Raw genomic sequence first — 22,500 nt, forward strand, 5'->3', positions numbered from 1 at the left:
CGTAGCGCATGGAATAATCTTGAGCAACAAGACAAAGTTTTAAACTTATCCAACACCCCCCTTACTGTAAATCAACATTTAGTTTTAAATTTAGGCTTATCCTTTGCCCTTATGCCAGACCGCAAAAACAACCTAGACTTCATAGTGGCTTTTGATAAATTCATATCTGACAAAAACTACAGCCGTGAAGAGATATGTTTAAAAGGAGTGTTACTAAATGCTTTAACTGATTTACATTAGAAATATCCTGTTCCCCGCAGATTCATGATAGCCATCCACTCGCTAAAAAAGTTAGATGTTATAATAAGTAGATCCGACAAAGACGGCAAAATCGTAATAATGGACAAAGACTTCTACCTCGACAAAATCAACCAGCTCCTTAGCGACACAAACACTTACGAAAAACTGACGAAAAATCCCCTCCAAAACGTTCCCACATAATTTTTTCGGAAAGTAAGATTAATTGGCCAAGACAAAAAGAGTATTGAACTATTAGAGAAATTTAAAGTAATCAATCCTAAATTACCCTACTTTTATGGCCTTCCCAAAACTCACAAAGACAATCTTCCATTCAGACCCATCGTTTCATGTGCCGGAGCTTTCAATTACAAAATTTCTAAATGGTTAGCTGGCCTCCTTTCCCCTTTTTTAGGCACTTTTTCTCCCAGTCACAATAAACATTCGAAGATTTTTGTTACAAATTCAGAGAAGCACATATACCACTTCACAACATAAAACTTTTAAGCCTTGACGTAGATTCCCTGTTCACTAAAGTACCAGTACAGGACGTTCTTCAGTTTTTAAGGGTAAAAATCCCCCTATTCAGATCATTTCCCATTGGCGCTTGACAAAATAATAAAGCTAGTTGAATTATGTGCATCTAATAACGTATTTTCATTTGGGGAATCATTCTACAAGCACAAATTCGGGTGTAGTATGGGTAGTCCTTTAAGTCCTGTTGGCGGCCAATCTGTACATGGAATACTTGAAACTCACAGTAATAAATGCCAATAAAACCCAAAAACATGCTGTGGATGAGATATGTGGATGATATCCTAACATTTTGGGATAATAGGTGGGACAATTTTAATGAATTCCTCTCGAAATTAAACGCATTAGTGCCCAGCATCAAATTTGAAGGTGAATGGGAAACAGACAACAAAATCCCTTTTCTTGATGTTTTAATAATCAGAGACACGACAGAATACAAATTTACTATATACAGAAAACCAACGTTCTCACTTTCATACATTCACTACTTAGCTATCACGACATTACTATCAAGATAGGTTGTAGCTAGCAACCTATTCTTAAGAGCCTTACGAATTTGTTCCCCAGATTTCCTGGAAAAAGAATTTGAACTAATTCGCAAGCAACTTTCGTCTTTAAAGTATCCTGACCATATAATTGAGAAAGCAATTCACAAAGCAAACGTAAGCAAACCCCCTAAAGACAAGACCATAGATACACACAACAATAAAATAAAAATTCCTCTCTTGGACACGATTAAAAGAGTAACCCACCCCCTCGGAAAATCTAACCCTTTTGCATTTACTTACCCAAACACCTTAGCAAATCCCTGATTAACGTCCAACAAAAGACATCTCCCAAGGATTCTGGGGTATACAAAATCCCGTGCCAGGACTGTGACCAATCTTACATCGGATTTACAGGTAATCACTTCCCCAGAGATTAATACAACACGGTCAGTTAGGTATGGACAAACAGAACTCGGCTGTTTTAACCATATAAATGAACATAACCATAGAATAAACTGGAATTTGTCACGTGTAGTTTATAGCAGCAACTGCCGGTACAAGAGTCAAATGATGGAATCGGCCTTAATAAAAGAGAGGCAGGTAATGAAACATCTCAAAAGGAGCATGGATTTTCAGATACGATCGACAAGGTTTCATTCAACCAACACTTAAGAAGATTAAAGGAAGATTATCAGCGGGGGTGACCTAAATTGGCTTGCCTGTGGATGGACCTCTTGGTATAAATACCACCTTTTCTGTAAACTTTTGTCATTCATCTACCTGAAGAGGGAGACAGCAGTCTCTGAAATATAGTACTTTTCTCTCTATATTTTGGTGTTTTTATGGGCTCCTTTTATTAGATGGAATTCTGTTGCTACAGAACATTTTTACCAGTCATATATATAATATATATATATATATATAATATATATATATATATATATATATATATGTGTGTGTGTGTGTGTGTGTGTGTTTTATATTATATATATATATATATATATATATATATATATATATATATATATATATATATATATACATACATACATAAGAGAGAGAGAGAGAGAGAGAGAGAGAGAGAGAGAGAGAGAGAGAGAGAGAGATAGATTGATGATGATTAGACTTTCTAAGAATAATGAGAGAGAGAGAGACCTTACCTTACAGACCTTACATCTTGTTCGGGTTGCCCCAGGTCCCTCAGTGTCAGGCACCTCTAATGTCTACCAGCGTTGTTGCTAGTGCATCTTCAGGTATATTTTGCATCTTCCAATCTTGGATGGTCTGGGATGCAGCTTAGATATTTGTCGAGCTTATTCTTAAACACATCTACGCCCACTCCTGATATATTCCTCAGATGAGCTGGCAACGCATTGAATAGATGTTGCATTATCGATGCTGGTGCGTAGTGGATTAATGTCCTGTGTGCTTTCCTTATTTTTCCTGATATTGTTTTGGGCACTATTAATCTACCTCTGCTTGTTCTTTCTGATATTTTTAGCTCCATGATGTTTTCGGCAATTTCTTCTATCTGTTTCCATGCCTGAATTGTCATTAAGCGTTCTCTTCTCCTTTCTAGACTGTATAATTTCAAGGATTGTAGCCTTTCCCAGTAGGCAAGATCCATAACTGCCTCTATTCCAGCTGTAAAGGACCTTTGTACACTCTATTTGTGCAATACCCTTTTGATAGTGTGGGTACCATATCATATTGCAATATTCAAGTGGACTACGAACATATGTTTTATAAAGCATAATCATATGTTCAGCTTTTCTTGTTTTGAAGTGCCGTAACAACATTCCCATTTTTGCTTTACATTTTGCCAGTAGAATTGCTATTTGATCGTTGCATAGCATGTTCCTATTCAACATCACACCAAGGTCTTCAACTGCTTCCTTATTTGTGATTGTCTCATTATTAGGTCCCCTATATGCATATAGCTTTCATTCTCTGTCTCCATAATTTATTGACTCAAATTTATCAGAGTTAAATATCATCCTATTTACCTCTGTCCAATCATATATTCTGTTTAGGTCTCTTTGTAGCGCGTTCCTATCTTCATCACAAGTAATTTCTCTACTTATTCTTGTGTCATCGGCAAAACTACTCACTACCGAGTCCTTAACATTACTGTCTGTTTGCAATCATAATAATAAACAGTAATGCAGCTAACACCATACCTTGTGGCACACCGGATATTACCTTAGCTTCATCCGATTCCTCATCGTTTGCAATAACTATCTGTTTTCTGTTGTGCAAAAATTCTTTTAACCATCTTCCTACTTTATCCACTATATTATGTTTTCTAATTTTCTTCGCTAGTATATTATGATCTACCTTTCAAAAGCTTTTGCAAAGTCTAGATAAACCACATCTGTTTCATTTCATCTTTTCATATTTTTGTATATGTTCTCACGGTGGAATAACAGTTGGGTTTGTGTACTTTTTCCGGGTACAAAACCTTGTTGTCCTGTATTAAACAAATTATTTTTTATTAAATGTTTCATAATATTTTTCTTCATTACCCTTTCATACAGTTTCATATGTGATGTTAGACTCACAGGCCTATAATTACATACCTCTAGTCTTGATCCACTTTTGAAAGTAGGGGTAATATATGCTAATTTGTGCTCATCATAAATCTTGCCTGTATCTACAAAATAGCAGGGACACCATCAGGTCCTGCTGCAGCTCCATTTTTAATTTCATTAACAGCCTGCACAATATCAGCTTCATTAATATCTATGTCTGCTAAATATTCACTATTTATCTTCATTATCAATTCTAGGGGTAAATTCTCTCTTACATCGTTCTGCCAATATGTTACATATTTCCTTTTTTTCATTCGTTAATCTCCCTTCAATTCTTAGAGGGCCTATTTCTATTCTTCTTTTACTCATCTTTTTTGTGTAAGAGTATAATAGTTTGGGGTTTTGCTTGATATTTACTAGGGTTTTTTCTTCCATGTCCCGTTTTTCATTTTCTTTTGATTGTATAATCTTTTGTTCTGCATTTTCTATCTTACTTTTTAGTTCTATCACTTTCCATGCATTTTTTTCTTTTGCAAGACCTTTTTTCCACTTTCTGATTTTCTGGAACAAGATCCTTCTGTCTCTTGGTATGCATGACTTATGATTACTTCTCTTCGGGTTCGTATATATTTTTTTATCCACTATTTTCTCTAATATTTTATATGATATTTCCGTATTTACCTTTATATCATCACTTACGAAAATGTTATCCCAATCTTTGTTTAATTCTTCATTTATTTCTGACCATTTTATATTTTTACTGTAGAAGCTGTATTTTCCATATCCTTCCCACTTTTTCATTCCTTACTTATCTCTGTTTTCACTTGCTTTGGAATGGACTGTTAATTCTATGACATTATGGTTTGAAATACTCGCATTATAAACTATTATTCTTTTAAAAATAATAATTCATGCGTTCACAAATACTAGTCTAAAGTATTTTCCTTTCTTGTTGGCAGGTGATTTATTTGTTGAATGTTGTATTCTAGTAGCATATCTAATAGCTTTTCGAATTGCCTCTTATCTTCTGCACTACTATTACTCTCTTTTTTTATAAGTATAAATACAACCACAATCTCCTATTCATTCTTTCCAGTCTACGAAAGGAAAGTTAAAGTCTCCAGATAGGAGAATAGTCCAGTCCTTGTGATTTTTACATATACCATCCAATTTTTCTATTATTATGTCAAACTCTTTAGTATTAGGGGGTCTATACATTATACATTACTATGTTCATTAATTTTTCAGATTCAAATTCTACCGCTATTAGTTTCACATTTGAGTTACATATTTCTCATATATTTTTCCTTGTTTTTTGTCTTTCCCATATATTGCGGTTTCCCCCTTGATTCCTCTTTTTTCTATCTGATCTATAAGTTTGGAACCCTTTTATTTGATCGTCATTCCCAGTCTCTTGGGAATACCAGGTTTCACTTATATTCATTATATCTATTTTCTTTTCAATTTGGGTTAGTTCTTCTAAGTACTCTATTTTTTTTTTTCTTTTGAGTTTACTCGTAACTAAACCCTGCGCATTCATCACTATGATGGTTTTTGCGTGTTTTTCCTCCTTTCATTTAATATGGGTTAATAATAAGGATTTTTCCCACGTCTCCTTCCTGTTCTGGTCTGTTGTTCTTTTCTTCATTTCCAGAAATTCTGACATTAAAAAATCCAACTTTTCCATAATATTTGATCTTCCTTCATCATAATTAATCATTTTGTGTCTGAATCTGCAATTTTCTCCGTATCTGCAATATCCTCTTGCATCGTCACTACAGTATTTATCTCTTGAGCTGTAGTATCTTGGAGCTGATGCTTGGAAATTATTTGCTGACACTCCATTTCGCGGTGATGGCTTGCTTTTTTCCTTCACCTCATGTTACTTTGTTCCTCTCTTTATTTGTTTCTTTCCTATTTTGGATTTTATTATTTAATTGATTTTGATTCATGGCTACAAGGTGCATATATTTACATTTTTTGTCGAACTTACATCCTTTTCCTTCTTTTAGGTTTTTGCATATTTTTTTATGTAGATCTCTGCAATCATCCTCATAGCCGTCTAGGTATGCACATTTGCCATAGATTTCATAGTTGTGACATACCTTGGGATGTTTGTAGTAACATCTTTCTCCGAATCTGCAATTCCCTATTTTCAAAAGGTTGCAGACTTTGTCTTTTTTGTCTATTTTTTCCTCTTTCCCATCAGTTTGCAGATCTGGTAGAGCCTCTTCTGGATTTTATTTTGTGTTGTCATGTCATAATTATTTCTTCGTATGTCTGCTGCTTGATTGCCTCATATGTAGTATCAATGAGTATCTCTGCGTCCTTACTCTTATCTTGTTCTTTGTTTTCCCTTTTTTTTCTTTTTTTTTTTTTTCTGTCATTTCAGAATGAGAGAGAGAGAGAGAGAGAGAGAGAGAGAGAGAGAGAGAGAGAGAGAGAGATTGATGATGATGATGATGAGAATTTTAAAGGGAAATGAGAGAGAGAGAGAGAGAGAGAGAGAAGGAGATTGATGATGATGCTTAGAATTTCAAAGGGAAATGAGAGAGAGAGAGAGGGAGGGATTGATGATGATGCTTAGAATCTTAAAGAAAAATGAGAGAGAGAGAGAGAGAGAGAGAGAGAGATAAAATATATGTATCCACACACAGTATAAAGCCATTGTTGCTGCTTCCAACTTTGTAAACAAGACCATGGTTGACAATCCAGTGACAACCATTGTTCCCCAAAATGTAAATCACGTCCCTGACGGGGAACCCCGAGGGGGGTGGGACCTTAAAAAATTAATTTTGATTCAATGTTTTTTTTAATAGTGCATTTTGGAGCAACAAAATCAAATTTGAAATAAAACAATATTTTTTTTTTATTTCATATTGTGCATTTTTGATCAAATAAGCCAAATTTGAAATTAAAAAAATAATTTATTTCACTTTGTGCATTTTGATCAACAAAACCAAATTAGAAATAAAAAATTGATAATTTCTTTTATTTCATTTTGAAAAAAAAAAAATTAGAATTGATTAAATTCATTTCGCTTTGAAATAAAAGAAATAGTTTTTTTTATCTCATTTTGGGAAAAAAAACAAACAAATAGAATTAGTAATTAAATTCATTTCGCCAAGATCTTGAACAAAATTTAGTCAGGTTTTGGTAAATGATATTTCCCCTAAAATATTATTTTGGGAATTGGGAAAAAAATAATTCATCGACCGGAGCTAAAATAATTCGCGCTGAACATCAACTCAAGCGTTGTATTTAAAGAGCTTTGAAGTTTTTGAACTCTTCAGAAAATTTTTGTTTCCTAATACGTTGGAAAGTTAAAAGAAAAAATATTTCTTTTGAGTTGTTATACTAAAGTAAAAAAAAATTAAAAAGCTGTACCTGCTTTGTATGTCTGTCCGCACTGTTTCCTGTCCGCAGTTTTCCTGTCCGCACTTTTTTCGGTCCGCACTTTTGCTTTCCTCACTTTTTTCAGTCCGCACTTTTGCAGTCCGCATTTTTTCTGACCGCGCTTGATTCAGTTCCACATTTTTCTGTCCGCACTATTTTGTGTCCGCACTATTTTGACCTCACTTTTTCTGTCCATGTTTTTATGTCCGCACTTTCTTCTGAGAGAGAGAGAGAGAGAGAGAGAGAGAGAGAGAGAGAGAGAGAGAGAGAGAGAGAGAGGGAGACTAAATATTCATCATATATAAAATCCTATAATTGAACGGAGAGAGAGAGAGAGAGAGAGAGAAACTGTATATTCATATGTAAAACCCCCTTTATGCACGTGTGTGACAGACACACACACGCACACACCCAAATCTTTCAAGCTATACCCCTGTCATATATCAAACCATGACATGTCCTTTTCAGTCCAATTTCTATTCTGACTTTCTTGCGTTATATTTGCCTCCATTCTCTCTCTCTCTCTCTCTCTCTCTCTCTCTCTCTCTCTCTCATCTCCTTTCCACGTCGCCTTTTATCCCTTTTTTATTCTCCCTGTTTCCTCCGTCATTCTGTTTTTCCGCTGTTTATCCATTTTCCTCGCTCTCTCGACTTCTCACTTTGAAGTGTGTGTGTGTTTGTGTGTGTTCACGCCTGCCTTGTTAGGTGGTCGTGAATATTCAGTAAGTGTGTGTGTGCGTGTGTCTGTGTCATATAAAAAATTAATAGATACATATTCTCTCTCTCTCTCTCTCTCTCTCTCTCTCTCTCTCTCTCTCTCTCACGACTTTCTCCCCCAGAATCATTTTTCCCATTGAATGATAAGTTCTTCTTTTAATTTTTTTTTCTTTTAGAATTCGGACCTTGTATAATATATTCAAGGGTATTTTTCTTTCCTGATATCTGGCAGAGGCGAGATCATAAGCTGCAAGAGAGAGAGAGAGAGAGAGAGAGAGAGAGAGAGAGAGAGAGAGAGAGAGAGAGAGAGAGAGTAATTATACATTGTGGGAGGTGTATGTGTATATATATGTAATATGTAAATATGTATATATACATATATATATATATATATATATATACATATATATATATATATATATATATATATATATATATAGTAAGTGTTTACATAATAAAAATATGGAATGTTAGTCCATATATATAAAAGAATAAAACTAAAGAGGTCAACCAGATTGCTTGCAGGAATGTGATCAGACTAGAGACGCTAAAGATGACGTATACAATAAGTATGTAAGCTAAGATAACATGCCGTCACCTGTAGTCATTCAATTGTTTTATAAACATTAGTCCAAGCTCCCTGCTTGAGACAACTACCCCGACCTATTATTCAAAACGGCCTACGTGATCTGTAGTGTCTCATTTGATTGTGTGTGTTCGTATGAAAACTATGTCAATTGTATGTATGTTCATATGTTCGAACTACTTGTCTGCTTCTTCATAACTGTAACGGGTAGATGGTAGACAGCAGAACAGAGTTAGCTATCGTCATAGAAGAACTTGTACGATCATACATGATCTCATCAGTAAAAATTCAGAAGAATATACTATTTTATACCTTGTGTTTTCCTACAAGAACCTCACCGAACCATGAGTTTAACACATCGTCGTAAAGATAATACCGACTTCATAAGTGATCTACAAAACCCCAGACACTCCATGAAGATGGAAAGTGCAATACCAACCCGACTTAGCGTATAGATTATCGCTAGTCTAACATTACCTCATAGGCGCCTTATCATACAAGGCACCAGCCCTAATATTTTGGTGGCCCAGCGGACCAGAAGAACTCTACAACGTCCTACGAAGAAAAAAACAGAATAATAAATCATGAAGTCAACGACGACGAAAGCAGCAGATTCTTCAAGCAACCTAGTATCATCATTAGTGAGCGACTTCAGAAAACAACAAAGATCGTCAAGCAAAATTAGTATCATCGTTCAGTGAATAACTTCAAGAAAACAAAACCGACGTGTCCTTTTCCTACGGCAACGGAAGCTTCGCTCTCAATAGAATCATCAAGAAAAACATCGTTAGTGAGCGTTTCCGGCACTGCAAGAAACAAACCGAAACGCGTCTGCAGCATCGGATTTTCAAGGGCTCGAATCATGAAAACAACGCGAACGGGGGAAACTGAAGCCAAACCAGGTCGTCCGATCAATAGAGGAGACCAAGGCCGTGTGTCGTTATCGGAAACACCGTGATTCCACAAAAGCAAGCTAAGTACAATTTTTTGTTTTCCAATTTGGAGTAACTTTGAGTGTTTCCTTTGCAGGGTCGAATTTCGTTATTCCTGTGGCTGAAGTTACGAGACATTCTTAATCTTACTTTTTTACAGAAATTATCTATATCATTGAGATTTCGCTACTGCGAGTTTTTATCTTTGAGTGTCTGTTTCCAGAAGTTTCTACTGAAATATCATAATCACATACTATGTTAATTTTATCATTTTGGGTGATTATTAATCCCTTACGTTACAAATCATATTAAACAGTGAATATGCGTTTACGCAGTGGACGTCTGTATTTATACAGATGCATGGATAGGGTCGTTAAGCACCGTAGTGATTAGAAAACACACAAAAAACAAGTGGAACACCCGTCAAAATCTATATAAATTAGAGGTAACACTATTTCGGGTCATGACAATAAATGCTCCTTTGCAAAGTCCCGATCGCAGTTTTAGCCTTGAGTTTTTTGAGTTATATAAAATATCGAACCTCAATGACTCAACTTAACTTTAAAAATATGGCTGGATTGCAAGGAATAACATGTCTGTAAAAAACTTTCATCAGGCTAATGCGCTGACCAGGATCCCTCACTATTTCAAATTTTAGCAAAGAATGAAGTACAAACAGTTAATATTGCATACAGTAGAGATAACTTGTCTTATTAGTAATCGCTCAGTTCCTAATAGTTAGTCATTCATTGCTTTATACGTAACCAGCAACATAATGCTAAAAACACACAATACGTTGCCGATGGTAATAAAGAGAAGGATCCTAATTATTACAAAAAGAAATAGAAACAGTAGCCTTTCAGAATCAAACAAGCAAACTCGGTTACTGTGTCACCTAGTCAAGCGGTCAAGGTTAGTCAAAAAAACTGCCGAAGTATTCAAAGCATAGCAAATTCCACACAATAAGCGACTCTAGCAGAGTGGGGAAAAGCGATGTTGGTTCATACCAATATCTTTTTGAATTAAAAAGGATTTTTCCTATGAAACACACGACCGTATAAAGTAATCAGAGCAGGTTTCGTTTTAATTTTAATACATTAAGTTATAATAAATACTGGTGGATTAAAGCCCACTGTACGCGCCGTAAAAATTAGAATATCTTGTTTTATTTCTTTAGTACAGCAATATCTGTATTTACGGACTCACCGTCTGTTGTTCGAACTTCCCTAATGAGAAGTCCGGATAAGCGAGCGCTTACAGATACCTCTATAGTTATAAAAAAAAAATTGATCTGTATCTAGTGTAATTGTAAGATTCATCTAGGGGTATACAAAATATTATCTTACATCCTGCAAAATAAGGCGTGTTTATCAAAGGAAAATCCTATAAACCTTCAAACATATTAAAATCCGTTTGAACAAAAATGAGACAGTTAATCAAATAATAACTTATATAAAGGAACTATACATTTGTCTCATATCGTAAACATTGTTCAAATGACCCAACAGAATTCTCCCACAACCGCAGTCCGCAATTTGCACGCAAAATCTCGAGAAGCATGCACCCTCGAATGTCTTAGTGCGTGTAAAAAGACTTTGCTGGGAAATGAAATTTTAATCCTTCCCGCACTCTGAATTATAACGATTTCCGCGAACAAAGCCTAAAAGTATACATATCGTGGATACGGAAGTTATAAATATCGCTTTTTTATTTTTTTATTGTTGCTAATTTTTAATCACGCCCAACCAGTCGTGGATGAATCTCTCTGATAATCTATCTAAAGTAATATCCGTAAAAGTCATTCAAGCAGAGGTGATTCAGCAGAAATTTTTTTATCTTCACCTGAAATACCAGGAAGTTTCTCCACTAGCGGAGTGATCTCTTGGAAAAAAAAAAAAAAAAAAAAAAAAACGGATGTAATTTAACACAAAACACGGTCTAAGGACAAAACATAAAGCTATTTTACGTACCTTCGTATAGATTTCATCAAATGAAATTTCAAAATAGAGATAAATGACGAAGTTGAAAAATGTTAGTAATAGGAGTCATTAGGAAATCAAATAGCCCATATAATTTTTCCCTCAAACGTCATGCCATAAAAGATCAGACTTGGCGTATCTGCGCAGATTACGGTCGCTTAAACAAGGAAACGACTTCCGATAGTTTCCAGTGCGATGTACCGACGACATCTTATCTCTGTTAGGTTAGAATAAATTTTTCACCAACTTGGACTTACTTAAAGGCTTTTACCTGATACCATTACCTAAGTGATTGTACCTCATATACCGTTTTCAGCACACTCAGGGGACATTATCAATTTTTACGTATGCCTCCGGCTTACGTTGCGCCCCAAATTACAATATAGTGTTTGGAGACTTTTAGGGGATAACCTACATGCTTATATGGTTGATCTTGTAATCTTTTCTAATACCTTAGAAGTACATTCACATAAAGTAGAGCTAGTGCTACAGAGACAAAGACAAATAATCTCAGAGTAAAATATCTAAATGTGAGTTTTTAAAAACCGAACATGTTTATCTAGGTTTTATGTGTCTGGTCAAGGTCTTAAAAGTAGTCCATGGTTAAGGTGTCAGCTATTCATAACTTTCGGTACTTATTAACGTAAAAGGGGGATACAGCACTTTTGCGCTGTAGTGGGTATTACAATCGTATGTAAATATGTAACTCTTCAATCATGACAGCTCCTTTAACAGATCTTACGAAGAAGAGCGTAGATTTATTATGGTCTGAAAAGCATCAACAGGCGTTCGATATCTTAAAAGCGGAAAATGCAGCTTACCTAACTTAAAAATCCCTGATTTAAATAAGGAATTTTTTTTATTGCAACAGACGCCTCAGACCAGGGGTAAGAGGGATACTACTTCAGTAATATGATAAACAGTTCTTCCCTATAGCTTTTTATTCACGTAAACTAAAGCCCTCTGAAAGTAAAATATGCAGTAATAGGCAAGGAAGGGTAGGTATCTTTAACACTAGTACATTTTAAGTTCATAATCTATGCCTATCCTGATAAAGTCCTTACTGAACATGATCCTTACCGAGTTTTTCAAATGGCTTTAATCACAGTCCAAAAGGAACTCGGTGACAAATGATCATTCAGGTCTTTGGAGCCAAGTTAAGATATCTACCTGGGAAAGCAATTATCATAGCTGACGCATATCCCGCAATCCCGCACCATACAGCAAAGAACCATTAATTGGACTAAAAGATATAGAAACATCCGTACCTATTGTTTAAAACCGTATCTAAACAAGAAAATTCCTTAACCCAAGAGATCGCGAGCATTGAATATCTGGGTCGGAGCGCAGAACTGTTACGAACTGAACAAAGCAAGCGTCAACAGACATAACCCAAACAATAAACACTTCGAAACGGAAACAGGGTCAGCGGACTAAGCAAAAAACAATAAACACTTCGAGCAGAAACCCTAAAGCAAAAGTATACTTAAGGTATGTGTATCAGAATAATGTAATCAAATGTAATATTATATGTAGGTCTGTGACGAGGAAACCGAAGAACACAGCAGACGACTAACGACCAGGTAGTAGTAATAATCTCTCTCATACCAATCGTCATAAACTGGTTGCATTCCGTCATCCAGGGTTCCCTCCTTTTTCACAGAAAGCCAAATCACTGTTTACTGGCCTACAATGCTTACAGATATAAAAAGCACATAACTAATTGTAACACGTGTCATGAAAACAAGGGATACACTAAGACACCTGTCAGTTTAGGAGCCTATCCTGTGCCAAATCAATCCTTGAAAGAATATACGTAGAATTATTAACAGAATTACGAGTCTGACAGAGGGAATAAACACTTCTTAGTGTTAATAGTTCCTTGACACGTTATATAGAATAATAGCACTAAAAACAAACACCGCAAGTGAGTGCGTTAGGAATATTTTTATGAGTGCTAAATCAGTAAATATGGAATTCAACACATAATAATCTGTGACTCGGGTGGTGTAAATCAATAATAATCTCCTTAACACGTTGTGTGAATTCCTTTCCATTAAGAAAACCAATAATATATTTGATCACCCAGAGTCAATCGGTTTGGTAGAATAACGGATAATTAAATAGGAAGTGTCAATGTCTACGAGTTACAACTCGTGATATTGGATACGACCGGATTATAGCGGTTCTCGCGGTTTTAAATACCTTTATCATTTATATCTTGTATCTATAGAATTGATGCCGCAAGTAGCCTTATACGGTACGCCGCTAGAAACACTTTTCCACATATTCAAGCCAACCATTAATTTATCAAATATATATAAAAAAATATAAATAAATAAAATATAAAGAAATAAGATAAATATGGATACAAGTGGAGTCAATATAATACACTCCGTAAGAAGTCGGAAGGGTTACAAATTATAAGTAAAAAAGGAATCACGATAAAATCAATAAGCAAAACGTAACCATAGATAATAAATATCCAAAATATATAGCGTAAAGATTTGAACTCTAACTTAACTCTTTAGTAATGACAAATAAGCTAAAAGTTCAAACACATATCCAAAATCTACTGACATATTGTCTGTCCCCGGTGATTTATATTTCGTAGTCAATGAAAAAAAAAAAATTAAATAAATAAATAAATAAATAAACTAATAATAAATAAAACAAAATAAATAAAATAAAATAAAAGAGATTTTAAAGTCAGGAAGTCTAGAAGTGAAAATGTTATCTATGGAATAATCCTATATGAATCCTTATACAGGGCTAATAATATATATAGAATTTGTATGGAAACCTTTTTCATATAGTTTGAATAAGGAATATTTATTTAACATAATGCCAACATGAAACTAATATATTGTTCAATTTTGGTACTGTTTTTTTTTTTTCAGACATTCTTCTCATGCGGGTGGAGAATTTAAAACACTAAAAATATCATTTGAAAATACTAAAGTCGTATCTCTTACAGCAAGTAACGTAAACTCTTAGCTGGCTGAGAGCAATCTCCTGCCAAGTGACGACGTCATCATTGCCGTATCAGCATTTGTTCCTTTTAACCTCAATAATGCGCTTACACAGGCTTCATCTGTGTGCGTCTATGCTTGCAAAAGCAGATTGACTGGAGAAAGGGAATGCTTAGTTCATGAACTTCACATGTGGTTCATAGGTCACATGACAGGCCACATAACATATTCTTATCCGTGTGTAATGCAATTAGTTCAGGACTTGTAATCATTTTAAAATTAATGAACAATATAAGCAAATAGAATTTCTATAACAACAAAATGAATAATTTTTTTTCTGAACCCTCATAGACATTTAGAAGTATCAAGATATATATGTGAAAATATTTACTTGCAACATTAGCCTATACAATTCAAGTAAAACATTCATGGGAAAATGTCACAATTTCTTGAAAAACCCAAAGTTTATTTAGAAATTAGTTACATAGTGGGTTTTTTTCGTTGCATCTCCTACCTATTAATAAAGTTTTTAAAATTAACCTCAGAAGATGCGCGCGAGAATATTGAATATGAAACTTTTGTTAGGGCACATAGAATCATGATTAATCTTCTCTTTGACTCTTATGTTGCCTGGCAATCTTACAAATAGCTCCATTTTCCACTTCTTTGTCTAGTAACTTACTACCAGTAATATCGAATTTTCTTTGAGATTCGTAATGATATCAATTTATTTTTTATAATTCTGGATATTTTTACAAGTCATCATAGACCTGGATAGGTTCACTCATTGTTAATGCCATGGATAAAAAAGTTTGTACAGCGGACTCTTTTTGAATTCCGAAATATCAGCGAATTCATGTGGGTTAGTCTGGTCTAAATGGCTCTCTCCCCTCCCCTGTATTTGGATGTCGTCTGAATTTACTTTTGCCCTTGTGACAAGATAATCACTTGCAGGCTGGATTAATGGAACCTGGTTACAGTATCCTGCAGTACGAGAGTTTCACATCGCAACTTCAAAAAAATCGTTCGTCGCAGCGGACGACTACAGTCAAGTAACAACCGCCTACAATGTGAAAGGAATTTCATGGACTTCTTCGACCGACACCGTATCTCGTCGTTAATCTCGTTTTAATGCGGAATGCTCCAGCGGCTGTCGGAATTCGACTACAAAAAGGGACATACTTCCGACAATACGACCGAAGGATATTCAACTCTTTACTTTGCTGGCGAAGGACTCGTGCTGGGATGATCTATTCATCGCGAACGTAATCGTGTAGCTTAGGATGCAGAGAATAAGTATGAGCGCAAAATGGAACGTTGGACCCGCCCAGGCAAATTTTCCCCTTGTTTTAACCATTGAAAAAAGGCCGTTTCATTTGGTTAAAGGTGGTTGTCTGGAACTGTGTAATGGACGAAAAGTTGTTCGAAAGCTAGTTAAAAGTGAAGTAGTATAACCTCGGTCATGTATCCTATATATATAAAGTATCATGTATCCTATATATAATTGATCATAAATAACAGAATCGAAATATATTTTTTGCGTGTACGCACTAGGAATCTATATATAAATGATCATAAATAACGGAATCGAAATATATCTTTTGCGTGTACGCAATAGGAACTCATTTAAATTAAAGTGCACATATATTAATCATAATTATATGAATCCATATACATATGTATAACAAATCAGGTAGCCTATAATCAATCTGTTACCTTTTATCTTACCAATATCTGCAGGTATTTATGAGTTAGTATATGAATTAATGAATCAGATATATAACAGTTAGCATAAACATTACTAATTTTTATCAATTATATGATATTTTTTATCAGTTAAAATATGATTTTATCATGTTAATCTTCATTCTATGCAATTATCAGAGTACATTAGTATTTTCTGTAGCATAAGTATCTTAAAGAGATGAAGTGAAAAACTGTATCATTATATATCATGTGATCACTATTATTTACCAATATCATTGTTTTATATTTTATTACTTGAATCAATTCATGTACACCATGAATTTTTATTTATTTACTTATATATATATATATTCACAGTGGTCTGTATCACACTCCTATAAGTCAAATGCAAGTCAAGTTTGAGTAATATTCAGTAGTTGGTTTTGGTAGCTGACCGAGCTAATGTAAGTGTTTACATAATAAAAAATATGGAATGTTAGTCCATTAATATATAAAAGAATAAAACTAAAGAGGTCAACCAGATTGCTTGCAGGAATGTGATCAGACTAGAGACGCTAAAGATGACGATACAATAAGTATGTAAGCTAAGATAACATGCGTCACCTGTAGTCATTCAATTGTTTATAAACATTAGTCCAAGCTCCCTGCTGAGACAACTACCCCCGACCTATTATTCAAACGGCCTACGTGATCTGAGCGTGGTCTATTTGATTGTGTGTTCGTATGAAAACTATGTCATTGTATGTATGTTCATATGTTCGAACATTACTGTCTGCTTCTTCATAACTTGTAACGGAGATGGTAGACAAGCAGAACAGAGTAGCTATCGTCATTAGAAGACCTGTACCTCTTTACCTAAGCTTTATCATGTAGAGGAATAGGATTAGCCATCATCATTGGCAGAAGCGATCAAGCTATCGTCATAGAAGACTTGTACGATCATACCTGATCTTCATCATGTAAAACTTCAGAAGAATATACTATTTTTATACCTTGTGTTTTCTACAAGAACCTCACCGAACCATGAGTTTAACACATCGTCGTAAAGATAATACCGACTTCATAAGTGATCTACAAAACCCAGACACTCCATTGAAGATGGAAGTGCAATACCAACCGACTTAGCGTATAGATTATCGCTAGTCTAACATACCTCATAGGGCGCCTTATCATACAAGGCACCAGCCCTAATATATATATGTATGAGAGAGAGAGAGAGAGAGAGAGAGAGAGAGAGAGAGAGAGAGAGAGAGAAAATATCAATCTCAGAACATTCTACGTATAATCATAATAATTTCACCACCGTCACTAAAGCTTTGAAGACACCTTCCCTGGCCACCCATCCAATCGCCAGCCACACCCAGCATTGATCGAATCCGTTAACGAAAAGAAAGCAGTGAGAAATAATAATAAAAAACTAACACCTCATTTCCTCGTCATCATCTCGAACGAAAATCTCGAATGAATGATTGAAAAAAAAACGCGGAGAGAAAAACGAATCTTTTTGGAATTGTCTCAAAAAAGCTTTGGTCGTCTTTCATAGTTTGTCTCTTTTTCTCGTCTTTCTAATCAGAATTCGAATATTAATTCTCCCTAGTTCCGGCTTCTTTAATGAGCGTTGTTTGTTGGGTGGAGAGAGAGAGAGAGAGAGAGAGAGAGAGAGAGAGAGAGAGAGAGAGAGAGAGAGAGAATGTAATTATGAAGACGCAGGTTGTAAAATAGTGCGTTCAAAAAGAGAGAGAGGGAGATGATGAAATATATCACACACACACACTCACGGAGAGAGAGAGAGAGAGAGAGAGAGAGAGAGAGAGAGAGAGAGAGAGAGAGAGAGAGACTGACTTCTAACGCACGGTTGAAGACTGAGAGTTTCCGCTCCGTCAATAATTGTTTACATTTTTTTTGATAAGCGAAAAAAACGAACAAATAAAGCTATGCCTCGCCTCGCCTACAAGAGATTTTCAAACTCTTTGATGTTCCCGGCTTTCAAAAACTCCGGTTCATATCACCGGGTATGTAATGAATAATACAAACGTTTTTAAATGAATTATTCATTCCTCGATTTTTTGAAGGGAAGCCAGAGCTATTCATTCCTCGATCTTTGTAAATAACGTACTGTATTTTTACCAGAGTTAAAAAGGGATTTGAAAATGTCTACGATAATCGCACGATATATTTCATTTACTCGTCATGTGATACTTGTACAAATTCTCAGATAGATTAGATGCTTCAGTGGCCGGGATTATAAGTCTTTTAAGTAGTGCTACTTATTAGAAAATTAATTTATTCCTTAGGTAGGCTAAAGTGCTTGAAGTAAATGGTAGTTAGTTGCCTCTGATTGACTGTAATTCAATTATATAGATATATCTATAGCTACGACTGGATGTTGTGAATTGGAACTCAAAAAGTCCAAGCGAAGATGCGTTGCATTGCTATAAAATAATTATCCCTGTATTTTAGCAATTTAACTTTTAAATATCTATTTAATAATGGTTCGATTTCTATTCTAATAACTGATCTCTCTCTCTCTCTCTCTCTCTCTCTCTCTCCTCTCTCTCTCTCTCTCTCTCTCCTTTCTGTATTTCGTTTTACCGTCTGGTAATTCTTTCGCATTAAAGACCATAATGTTCTTTGGAATTTTCCTGAACTTCAAGTCAGTGGCCTTTGTGGTTGTCTTGTTCCGTATAAATAGATGTCATCTGCTTAATTATAATAATAATAATAATAATAATAATAATAATAATAATAATAATAATAATAATAATAATAATAATAATAATAATAATAATAATAATAATAATAATAATAATAATAATAATAATTGTACATGTATCAAAATGACTGACAAAATAAATATATTTAAAAGATATTTCAAGAAACATTATGTTCCCATCAACACTCATGAAGACTACACCGACAAGATATAGTTCATTTCCATTTCAGCTGATCATTAATCAAAGCTATTCAGGTGTATTATAATGACACGCACCCATTATGATAATGAAATCGTTTTCATTGTCCCTGGATGGTGTCTTTTGTTATAGTACGAGTTAATCACTGCCATATGTTTTATGACAGTGATTATTGTTTTATTATCAGGTTTTTTTCTAGATTAATTTTAGCCTCAATGTACTTAAAGAATAATTTATTTTTATTTCCTATCTACTGATCAAAGGAACTTTAATTAGGGATGTCTATTAGCTTAAGCACTTATCTCCATAGAAATATTAATTCTAATTATGTCTCTTACTTATCCATGACACTTTTAGAGATTTTATTGACTTGAAAACTCGTCTCCATTGAAATATTGATTTTTATTTTATTTCTACTTACCCAAATCACTCTACTTAGAGATTTTAGTAACTTCAACACCTATTTCCTTTGTAATATCTTCCATTTGCTATTTATCTATTTATCAATATTCCTTCTTTGGCTAATCTTTATTGTAAAAAGCTTTCATTATTATTATTTGTCTCCCATTTATTTTCTTTATCACTTATCCTTGCTTTGTTTAATATTTCTAGCAATCTCAAGAGATCCTGTTTACTTTCGCCACTAAGCATACTCTAAACATTTTTTTTATGTTTTTAACTAAAATTTAATGTTTTCTTTCCTTACTAACCAGGAAATTCAAACAGCTCTTTGTTTTAACATTCTTAGATGTCGATGTTTACTTTCTTCCCTAACCAGGCACTTCAAACGGTTCTTATGTTTTGTAACATTCTCTAATGGCCATGTTTACTTCCTCCCCGAACCAGGCACTTGAAACAGTTTTTATTTATGTTTATAAACATTCTCATATGCTTCGGTTCACTTTCTACCATGACCAGGCATTTTAAACACTTCTCGATTAAGTTTAAACAAAATATCCTTTGTTTCCCATTTCCAGTTTCTTTCAAAACATCAACAAACGTTGAGATTCTATCCTACGACCCATAACCTCATCAAACCCTCCTTTCCAGGTACTTTATAGACCGCAAGAGCGCCCAGAGGGTCGATCCCCGGGTCCAGGCGGCGCTGTTCATCTTTGCCGTGGCCAACTCGACGGTGAATCCCTTGGTCTATGGATACTTCAACGTCCGCAGAGGCTCCAAGAACCATCCCGTCAAGCAGGAGTGGAGGATGAAGAGGATTGTTTACAAGCCCCCGTGAGTATGGTATAATAGTATATTGGTGATAGCAGTAGTGTTTGTAATAGTAGGATAATTGACAGTAGTATTAGCAATAGGAGGATGGTAGTACTACCAATATTGTTAGAAGTAGTATCAATTCTAGTAAGATGGCAGGACTGTCCTTCACACAAGTCAAGTAAGGAGACAAAGTCAATGAAGAGTGGAGCTAATTCATTCCAAAATAGCTCCAGTAAAAAAAACACTAAAATAATATTACTCCTGATAAGCTGTTAGTGTTCAGTCAGGAAGTGTTTGGCAACTGGCTGAGAGGGCGTGGCCTGTGTTTTAGGTTAAGGTGAATGGAAGGAATGGAGTTGCCAAATGTTTTTCATTGAGAAGTTATTGCAACAACTGGTTCTGTTCTTCATTAACTGTTTAGCAATCCCTAAAAAAGTCGAGTAAATACTTTTAGTAGATTTCCATAATGAGCTACTTGGCAACCACTGCACAAAAGGGGCGTGGCCTATGTCCGAGCGTAAGACGAAAGGCGTCGTAACATCCATTCTGTGTGTTTTCTAGGTTCCGACAACACCTCCCCGGGTGTCTCTGCAGCCCCGTCAGGAGCTCGTCCAGCGACCTCCCCTGCCATAACTTGTACCACACCCCTGGGGGCCTAATGCCCTACAGGAACCCCAGGTACCCCCAGACGCCTGTAGGAGGAGGAGGGGGTGGTGGTGGTGGGGGTGGAGGACCTCATTACCCAAACATATGAGAGTTCCCTCGAGGATTGTGAAAATCTCGACCGATGTCCTTCAGAGTTCTCGATCCGTAGTGTCTTAAATCTTCCGCAAAGCTTTGAGTGCACTTGAGGTGCTGTTAGGCTAAAGGGTTATAATACGTATATATATATGAATCATATTTTCCTGTTCCATCATTCTATCATGATATGTTCATCTCCTAGTGACCCTTGATGCTACAGGTACCCAAAAATGCTTCAAAAAATCAATTTACAATGCCACATTAACTTCTGAGTGAATATGTAAAAAAATGACTGGGTTGGTAAGGTGGACTAGAAAAAGTTGGCTGAAGTTTCCTTAGGATGACTGGGATACCTAAATACTTACACTAGTAACAGCTGGCTGCAGTTCTCTTATGATGAATGGGATGGTAAGGTAGACTAGAAACAGTTGGCTGAAGTCCTCTAAGATGACTGGGATGGTAAAATACTTAGACTAGTAACAGTTGGCTGCCGTTCTCTTATGATGACTGAGATGGTAAGGTAGACTAGAAACAGTTGGCTGAAGTCCTCTAAGATGAGTGGGATGGTAAAATACTTAAGACTAGTAACAGTTGGCTGAAGTTCTCTATGATGACTGGGATGGTAAAATACTTGTACTAGTAACACTTGGCTGGAGTTCTCTTGAGAAGACTGGGATGGTAAAACACTTACTAGAAACAGTGAGCTGAAGTGGTCTGGAGTGAAATAAGGGAGTTTTTATACATGCAAAGGTAGATGCTGCGATCTTCTGATCCTTAGAACTACTGCAGGATGTGACTTGGATGAACCAGGTGTCTATTTTTTGAAGAGACAATAATTCATTGTGACTGTGACTCCCGTCAAGGGTTTTATTTGTAATCTGGTTTGTTAGCAGGTTTTTGTAAAGGGTTGTGTGTGGATTTTCACGATTATTTGATCAGTTAGGGCTTGTGACCAGCAACAGAGGATGAAAATTTTGGCTGAGATGGGTATGTCACTTTTTTTTTATAGATATTCGCCATTGATAGAACTGGCAAATCTAAAGACTTTTTGCACTGATCTTAGGAAAGACAGAAAGGTCCCTTTTTGTAGATCTTTGGCAGAGACAGAAACGACATTTTGTAAAGATTTTGACAGAGACTGGAATGGCGCTGATCTTGGGGAAAGATAAAAATGTCCCTTAGTGAGATTTTTGTAGAATTAGTCACGTCATTCTTCGAGAATCTGGGATGGACAGCTCAGCTATTTGGGCGAATTATCTCAAAGGAATAAGTGGATTATTCAAAGGAATAGATACATATGCCAAAATAGAAGGTAAATAGGTTCAAAGAATAGGTAAAATGACCTTACAGAATATTGAAATGGACTCCCTAACTTAACCTAACCTCCTTGAGATAGTTTGTTCTTGTTGTGATGAACTATCTCAGAGCAGTAGTTTATGGGGGCAAAGGTTATAGGTACATAGGCCTATCCAGAAGGTAACCATGTTCAAAGAATAGATAGAAAGACTTTACAAAACAATGAAATGGTTTCCCCAGCTCAACACAACCTC

General features: G+C 35.4%; 1 protein-coding gene across 1 annotated transcript in view; it reads left to right on the plus strand.

Annotated features, from left to right (window-relative positions):
* The window catches only part of LOC135203707 (gonadotropin-releasing hormone II receptor-like), a 40,942-nt gene that overhangs the window by 18,189 nt on the left and 253 nt on the right, over positions 1-22,500 (plus strand). Inside the window, exons 6-7 of the mRNA XM_064233608.1 lie at positions 20,042-20,227; positions 20,771-22,500. The exon at positions 20,771-22,500 is cut by the window's right edge and continues 253 nt beyond it. Coding sequence (XP_064089678.1) covers positions 20,042-20,227; positions 20,771-20,963 — 379 coding nt within the window. The 3' untranslated portion in view covers positions 20,964-22,500. The remainder of the gene's footprint in view (positions 1-20,041; positions 20,228-20,770) is intronic.

This window comes from Macrobrachium nipponense, chromosome 36 (assembly GCF_015104395.2).
Source record: "Macrobrachium nipponense isolate FS-2020 chromosome 36, ASM1510439v2, whole genome shotgun sequence".
NCBI lineage: Eukaryota > Metazoa > Arthropoda > Malacostraca > Decapoda > Palaemonidae > Macrobrachium > Macrobrachium nipponense.